General features: G+C 43.7%; 1 protein-coding gene across 2 annotated transcripts; it reads left to right on the forward strand.

The window, feature by feature from the left end:
• The first annotated feature begins 309 nt into the window (after nt 1–309).
• adprh (ADP-ribosylarginine hydrolase) lies at nt 310–9,053 on the forward strand. 2 transcript variants are annotated; one of them, XM_030400545.1, is made up of 9 exons: nt 310–455; nt 994–1,262; nt 2,529–2,646; nt 2,764–2,872; nt 3,242–3,340; nt 3,414–3,519; nt 6,296–6,562; nt 6,856–7,070; nt 8,332–9,053. In XM_030400545.1, the coding sequence occupies exons 2-9, from the start codon at nt 1,255–1,257 to the stop codon at nt 8,478–8,480; spliced, it is 1,071 nt and encodes a 356-aa protein (XP_030256405.1). In that variant the 5' UTR covers nt 310–455; nt 994–1,254; the 3' UTR covers nt 8,481–9,053. The 2 variants fall into 2 exon arrangements, with proteins under 2 accessions (XP_030256405.1, XP_030256406.1); XM_030400546.1 differs by having other exon boundaries at nt 361–455; nt 955–1,262.

The following is a 9,053-nucleotide window of genomic DNA, read 5'->3' on the forward strand; positions in this document are numbered from 1 at the left end:
TCTTATCATCCAGCTCAGGACAAGAAAGTGAATGTAAGCATATCTCCCACAATCTCAATCTATTCTTGCAAAAGGGTTTGTGTTCATTCTTTGAAGTTGACAATTTTCTGTTGGATAAAACCATTGGATAAAAGTTCTATGATGAACTTTATTTAGAAATGATTAGGGTAAACTTTTAGAGCAGATCTGAACTGGTTTTAAATGTGACAAAGCCAGCGGGGGGGAGAGCAGAGGAGGGACTCAGGCTGTGATCTGCCTGGATTATTATGGGTTACACAGTGTTCAGGTTCAACATGTGGTCAGAATAACAAGAGAGATACAGCTGAGAAAACTGAACGTGAGAAATGGAAAGAGTTTATTGCTCAATTCTCAGATGAAAATGTGAGAGATGCAGCATGCGTTCACCAGTTCACTCACACAGAGGCAGCTACTGCAGAAATGTGATTTTACTGAAGGTAAATGAAGCAGTTTGACAGACACATGTTGTATCATTTGATGTAGGTTACATCTCTCAGTTGTATGTTTGTTTGTTTTTTTAATAGAAATGTCAGAAGAAAACTGTCTATGAAAAATGTTTTGGTGGAAAGTCCTTTGCTCCTTCATTTTGTAATTTCTCTAAATGAAGCATTTAGACTGAATTCAGACTGTTTATTCGACTTTTAATTATTTTCTTTACTCTTTTTCTCATACTCTTGAAGTATATTTCATAATTTTGACTTATTATATAATCATTTTTGACTTGTCACATAATGAAGACTTTTATGTCATCATTTTGACTCTCTATCTCGTTATTGTGACCAACAATGACAATTCTTTTTTTTTCTTAATCAATCTTAGTCTACATCCTTTTGTTGTTGTTGAGCCTCTGTTGAGTTGTCGAGTCACTGATCAACCTGGTGTTTGTGAAAAGATTTGCCCAGTTTGTCGTGTTTCTCCATGTCTCCATGTCGCCAGCTGGAGGACAGGGATCTAAAATTGGTTTGCCGTTTTTAGCCTTCACTGTTTCTCCAGCCTGAAGCTTCGCCCCGACTCTGTGAGAAGCAGAAGCGTAACTTCAGTGAACGGACGCTGGTATTCTGCTACCTGCCCATGTGAATCTGATCTGATCTGGGACCGAGCTAATTCCTGCAACAGAACAAGAAGCGGGCAGCCGGAGTTCGGTGTGTGCAGTTGCTCGGTCTGTTTGCAGCCCCGGTGTCAACTTGAGTGTGCGGCCGCCTGGTGAGACCTGAGGACGGGGGACGACGCGCTGCCATGGACCGGTGAGACTGCGACTGCACGGAGGAGCCGGTGCAGCATTTAACCTCAGTTATTCCCAAATCAGCCTGATGTTTGGGTTGACTTGTTCGTCTGCCTGAACAATGTTTGAACTGATGGCGACACGCGGTCAGAAAATGTCGAGATTACTTAACTTACTTAACAGGAGTTTGATTTATACTCGGATCATATGATTATACTTAGTGCAGTTCCCACATCCAGTGGTAGAGGAAGTACTCAGATCTGTCACATGAGTAAAAGTACCAATACCACGGTATAGAAATACTCTGTCACAAGTTTAAGTCCTACATTGAAAAGTATAAGCATCAATATAGACTATATGTACCCAGAGTATATACAGTCATTACGCAGTATCCTTACTCCGAGGAATAAAATAAAGTAGTGAAAAGTTTAGTAATTCACTACAGTACTGTTTGTGTTTGTTTGTTTTTGTTTTTGTAGGTCCATTATGAAATACTCAAGGAAACCAATCATCAATATTTTGAACCGATTTGCTTTAAAACTAAAAGTCTTGGTGTCTGAATTTCAAATAACCAGAGATGGGATGTGACTAATTACAGATTATTGAGTATTTCCATTTCCTGCTCCTTTTATATTTCCATCCCACATGTATTTGATAACTTAAGTTACCGGTTAACCTGTAGATTCAGATTATTCAGTGCTGATAGACTCTTTCTTGTGACATGCAACCAATCAGATTGCGCTGAGGCTGGGACATGGAGTGAGTGACAGAACGGATGCCGGGTCAGAGCCAAAGTATTGCAATTTTTGAATTCATTTATTTTATTTGCGTCGGACACAAAAAGCTCTATCTGATAGTCGGTCTGTCACTAGTACAATCACTGCCCACATCAAGGTGACGGCACCCAACCAGGATTTTAGGCTCCGTGGTACCACAGAGTGTCCTTTAATCTGATTATGGGCAATACTGAAATATATCATTAGAGGTGATACAGATCTCAGTACATTTCATAGTCTCAGTATGGGTCGGATTTCGTTGGGTTAGACGGGAGCTCTGTCATAATTTAGTTTATCATTCCAGTAACTTTGTGCTCATCTGTTCTTTAAACCTGAGCCTGAGATTTTGCACCAGATATTGACCAAACTTGTTGTTAAAACAGTTTTACATTGGAGAAAGTCCAAGGATTAGCTGATGATCAAATGTGAAGGCAGCCGACCATCCATTGAAGAGATTGCATAAACTTTGCATCCTCAGCAATAACAGTGACGTTGGGCCTTTTTCTTCCCAGCGGATCTGCTACACTGGAGCGCTACAAGGCGGCCATGTTGCTGAGTGGCGTCGGTGATGCTCTGGGATACAGGAATCAGCTGTGGGAGTACAACGAGTCAGGACCAGCTATTCATCAGGTGCGTGCACGACAAACAGGGAAAGAGAAGTCGCAAACTTGTAATGACAAAGACAACGATCCTGTGTTCATTATACTAAATAACAGCTGATAGGCGTCATCTTGTCTGTTTTTGCAGGAGCTGAAGGAGCTCGGCGGTCTGAAGAACATCAGGGTAGAGCTCCCTGATTGGCCCGTGAGCGACGACACAGTTCTGCATCTGGCGACGGCTGAAGGGCTGGCAACTGGTGAGCTCATAAACGACACTGAACCCGTTCACTTCCTCCGGTTTCTCCTTCTGCTCATTTACGTCTCAGACAAGGAATTAATTGGATCGATCTGATGATCGTCAGCGGCGCTCTGATGAGACCTCATCATGACACGCAGCGCACCTCCCACCTCATGAGCCCCGACTAAAGGTTAAATCTAATTTCCAGCCTCGCCTTGATTTGCTGCTCAATCACAGCTCGGCACACGTGGAAAGGGAGATGGTAGAAATTCCACTTGACCTTTTACTGTGAAAAGGCAAACGCGCAGGCTTGTTAAGAGATCTGGTGCATCTTTGTAAACGTTGATATGGACAGTTTGAACAAGTCGTCTCTCCCCCCCCCCCCCAGGGAAGGGTGGAGAGGAGCTCCTGCACGAGGTGGCCGCTCGATACGTGGAGGGGATGAAAGACATGGACGGGAGGAAGCCAGGGCCTTCAAGCATTCTGGGTGAGACTTTTAACAATCATATCGCATCTATTTGTAGCCACAGCCGAGATCTGACTTTCATTTGCTCTTTTAGGAGTCTCCCAGCTGAAGCCTGGAGAGGACGGGGGCTACAGAGTGCCCTATAACCCCGAGGGGACAGGCTGTGGAGCGGCCATGAGGTCCATGTGCATTGGCCTCAGGTAAAACACTTGTATAAACACATAATAACTCCAATCCTCGCCTCACTTTAGATGTTGTGCCCCTCGCCTGAACCCTCCACGGGTTTGCCTATTATTACGTAATTATCAATGACCTTGAAGTATCTTAATGAGTGACCATGGATTCACATACACATGTTAAGAACTAATTTCAATCTATGTGGCAAATATTGGCACCATATCTTCAATTCATATCTCTCCTGGCAAGTGTTCCAGCAGATGAAGGCACCTCTCTGTTCAGTAGACGCGCAAGTCCTTTCAGTCTTTTTATGTTTTTGAGGTATTAAAGACTTGACCTTCTTGTGTTACAGACGCGACCCACAGAGTTAAGGTCGGGGCCCAAAAATAACTGCTGCCCGACTCACTGTGTTTTAGAGACAGTGTGAACACGTTCCTTCACTCTGGTTTCTAGCAGTGTTGCAGTCGAGACCGCCTAAACCGAGACCGAGTCTTGAAAACAGACCGGTGTGAGCACGAAACGCAATAACATGTGGATTGTGTTGATCATAGGCACTGCTAACATGATTCTGATCTACATTCATATAAATACATATACATACACCCATAGGAAACAAATTAAATTCAACATTCATTCAACACTCCTTTTCTGTGTTTTACCATCGACCTAACACGATGAAAGAAGTCGTGTCTCTGGGATGACGTTTATCTGCCCATAGAAAGCATGATTCAGTATTCAGTACAGTGATATCGCTGCAGTTGTGGTCGGGACTGGTCTTGACATGAAACCCAGAGTCCTCTTTGTCTGAGATAGACACGAGACTGGATAAAAAAGTTGGTAGAGCGGGCGTCCCATGTACAGAGTCTTTGTCCTCCTCTGCTTGTTTTAAGGACCTACAGAAAATATTTATAAAATATATGTTTTATATGTTTATTCGCAGTGGTGTGCACAAGGGGGGGTCGCCCTCCCTCATGGCCCAATTGTTGAAAAACGCTTGCTAAAGTGGCCTCCTGGGAGCCAAAACCCACGCTAAAGTGCCCTCTTGGGAGCCAAAACGCTTGCTAAAGTGCCCTCTTGGATGGCAAACATGCGCACTAAAGTGCCCTCTTGGGTGGCAAACACGCGCACTAAACTGCCCTCTTGGGTGGCAAACACGCGCACTAAACTGCCCTCTTGGGAGCCAAAACACGCAAAAATAAAGTGCCCCTATTTTTGCCCCTGCCCTTCTAAAAGTCTGTGCACGCCACTGTTTATTCATATAGGGACAAGGATGGCTCCCCAGATGGGTATTTGAAATACATAAAACATAAAACTCTCCAGCAATTATACAAGAGACAAAACAAACCTCAACTATAAATATGTATTCTTGTTAAGGCACCTTACAATAAATGTTGGATGCTCCGAATGTAACTGGGCCTGAAACTCAGAGTGGAATGTCGCTCTTTTGTCTCCATTATTGATCAATCTTCTGACTATTTTTTGACTGCTTCACAGAATGTATAAGAAATGTCCATCCAAGTTTCCAGATCCAAAGTGACATCTTCTTAATGTGCTTTGTTTTGTTCGAACAATAGCCCCAAACACAAATACACTCAGTTTACAAGGGCGTGTAACTGATAAAATATGCATATCTTCAGGTCGGAGAAGCTGGAATCAGAGAAAAACATGATTTAAACAAGAACGCTCTCCTTTATTTATTTTGTTTTGGCTAGCCTTCAGTCTGGCTCATTGAAATTCCCAATTTTACATTTGTTTTGACTGAGAATTGATGAATTCACCAGAATAAAATAAAAGAAACGCCACTTAAAACTTAAACTTTCAAAAAAAGATATGTTTGGAGGAATTATTGTCTGAATCTTACCTTTCCTAAGCAAGTTACAGCCACTTATACATTATATTATTCATTAATGCTATATTAGGCGTTGAGGAGAGGTTATTAATTGATAACAGAGAACAATGAAGCAAAGTTGACATTGGACATCAACAACAGAAGTAGCTTGGCTACAACCGCCCCTCTCTGGCCTTGGGGAAGAAACTACATGGGTTTCCTTCACGTATCCGTGCTGCAGAACGTGTAATCACCGCTGAAAGGCTGAGAATCTCTGCTTTACATTAGCTCTCAAAGAATATGGATCGGATTAGTGGTTCAAAAGTTGATAAACATTTTAGAAGAATAGCACTTTGTAGAAAACAGCGGCTGCCTGCGTCTTTGAGGGTTGAGTGTCTAATCAATAAACAAAATAACTGCAATTAATTTACTGTCGATTGGCTAATTCATTAATCCACTAATCGTTCCAGCTCTTACACTCATCACATTTGGTTGCATTCATCAGGAGCCGACTGGATGGAATGACTCCCTTTTTTTTTGATTGTGGGGAAAAAAAAGACACATCCAGCCGTGTCATCTTCATTTAGGTTAACGAGGCACATTGAAATGAAGTGGCATCATTAAAAATGCACAATGCATGGTGGTCACCTAATGACATCTTGAAAGGCATAATTCCACAGTTAGATTTACAGTGGAGGCACGCGGCTGCTGCTCTTATCTAAAGTCGTTTATAATGGATGCAACAGTGGAACACATTCTTTGATCACAAAGCAGAAAATAACCACTAAATAAAAAGAACTCCAGGGGTTAAAACATTAGCTGGAAGCAGTTAAAACGTCATGTGGGCTCAGTAGAGCGTGAAAAGTAGTAATTACTATAACCATATATATAAACAGTATTTCTCCTCTGATTGATGGAGCGCAGCAGGTTTATGGAGTAAGAGAGGACTTTTGATGCTTCGCCCTCACCAGGTATCCAAAGCCCGACCAGCTCTTGCAGTTGGTGGCGGTTGCCGTGGAAACGGGCCGGATGACCCACCCTCACCCCACCGGTTTCCTGGGCGCGGTAGCGTCGGCCCTTTTTACAGCGTACGCCGTCCAGCGCAGGCCGATCACGACGTGGGGTCTGGGCCTGATCAACGAGGCCTGTCCGATAGCAAAGTGCTTCGTTCAGGGTCGAGGCTTCGCCGTGGAGGAGGCCGAGAGGGACTGGGGCTACTTCTGTGACAAGTGGCTGTGGTAAGAGCCGCTGAAATCAGGCTTTGGTGTTCAAATTGTGGCTTCTGGCATTAGTAACTTTCTGTTGACCTATTTCAGTCTCTAGGTTAATAGATGGTGGCAGGAGGCTTGAAGTCAAATGTCACCGGTCACATTCAGTTCAAAAGCACTGAGAACATTTAATTACAGTATTGCTCCAGATTTATTACTTTTCTACTTTAGTACTACTATTACTGTGTGTGTGTGTGTGTGTGTGTGTGTGTGTTTACACCTCAGTTACAGTGAAAACGATGACCAGGATGTCTTCTCCACAGGTATCTGGATCAGAGGGGCATCTCTAACGGGAGGGGCCCCGCGATGTGGCCCTCCGCCTACGGTCCAGCTGAGAGAGACGAAGCCTACAAGAGCTTCAGTCTGTCAGGCTGGGCGGGACGCAGCGGCCACGACGCTCCCATGATAGCGCTGGACGCCCTGCTGGGGGCGGGTTCGGACTGGGAGGAGCTGATGAGCAGAGCGGGCTTTCATGGAGGTCAGAGATTCAAACAAGAAAATGTCTGTCTTTTTGGGGGGATCTCATAGGCTGATAGAAAAGTCTTGATCCCAACAAACTCTTGTCTCTTGTTTCAGCCTAAACTGAAGTAATCTCAACAGTAGACCTCATCTTCATCACCTCAAGCCTTTTTCATGAATATAGCCAGTTTTAATGTAAAGCCTTATGGCACTTCTACTCATAACCCCGCTAGGCTTCATCAAACGGCGGTGTTACCCAATCAGGGCACTTTTCGCGAGAGGCCATGTGGACTAATGGTCGAAACTCTAATTGGTCATCATCTGTCATTGTGTTAAGGACTTTGTCAAAGAGGCACAAATTAAGCATAAAGGGAACACCTTTTATACAGCGATTGAACAAGACGTCTTTACCACTCAGACTGCCATTAAAGGTGTTTCAGTGTAGCTTCACTGTCAGAACGGTCCACGGGTCAGCTTATTGTGATTAAAAGACCTCTCATTTTGCCAACATAGAGAGGCTGATATGTAGGCTATTGACCATTCTCTGTTGCTGTAATATTAGAAGGCGAAAGAAAGTTTAACTTCCCAATATCATGCAGTGATGCGTGATAAACTTAAAATGTTAATTTCCTAATTTAAAAACACAAGGTACATGATGTTTGATTTCCTGACAGAGCAGCCCTGTGGCAATCTGCTCAATAATTGTCAACAAACCCAAAGCCTCAGTGTAAAGTACATGTAGTGTATCATGGGTGTTTAGGCTAGTTGACATCTGAAGAGACATTTCAACTAATGATTATCAGTATGTGACATTTTTTTCCACTTCTGGTGTTTTTGTTGAAATGTTATTTGGGCACTTGGTGCAGGTTTTCACTTAGTTTTGAATCTGTATCAAATCCTAAGGCCATTATCTGGCCCTGTAGCTGCTAAATCCTCACATTGTGATGCATGTAGCTAGATCTACCACTGTATTCACCACCTGCTAGGTGCTAATTTTGTCTGATGTGTGGTGCTGGGCACGGTGCGATGAGCTGGTAACAGGAGGGTGGTGAGACTGAACTAAAGCTGTGGGCAGTAAAACCACAACAATAACCCCAAAGACGGTAAAAATCTCTGCAGAGGAACTGCTTACTTTCATCACAGAGACATCATAAATGTTCTCTTGTTAGTCAAACATATTGATTATTGCAGCTTTATGCCAGCAAAGCGCTGTATCAAATTAAAAACAGACACTTGCTTCATCACATCACTAATGGTAATCTCCTCTCCCTCCCACCCAGGCGACAGTGACAGCACAGCTGTGATTGCCTGCTGCTGCTGGGGTCTCCTCTACGGCACCCAGGGGGTCCCTGAAGGCAACTACTCCAATTTGGAGTACCGAGACCGACTGGAGCGCAGTGCGGAGCAGCTCTATGCCCTGTCACACTGAGAAGGCCGTCAAAGCCTGCTGGACTGACAGAGTTTACCAGCAGCTTGCACCGAGCGAAAAACTAGGCCACGCACTCCGACACATTGACGCAGGGCCAGTTGGCGTGCTCGGTGGCACATCAATCCAGAGTGCTGTCACATAAACAAAGTGTGGTGTCATACTTGCCTGAAGGTGAAGCAGAGTGCCCCACTAACCCAGAGAAGAGCCATTCTGTCACATCAAGGACTCTGTGCCTCATGATACGGCTCTGAGGCTGGTGTATTAAGAGGTCTCCCCCTAGTGACTGTTTTAAATTAACATTCAGAGTTGTAGCACTAAGTGGAACAAATCCAAACTAATGAGAATGTGAAGAGGATACAAAAAGTCCCCTAGGAGGTAATTACTTTGTTTTGTCAGGCTGACATAATAGCAAATGCTTAGCGAGCTTCAAATTAAATGCACTCTTGTTATCGTCTAATGAAAAATACATTTCTGCGTCTCATTACAGTTAACAGTTAACGTCACACAGCGGGAAGCAAAACTGTAACTGCAGAGGAGCACAATTAATGATACAATAAATTAAAACAAACAAAG

Source organism: Sparus aurata, chromosome 20 (genome assembly GCF_900880675.1).
Source record: "Sparus aurata chromosome 20, fSpaAur1.1, whole genome shotgun sequence".
Classification (NCBI taxonomy): domain Eukaryota; kingdom Metazoa; phylum Chordata; class Actinopteri; order Spariformes; family Sparidae; genus Sparus; species Sparus aurata.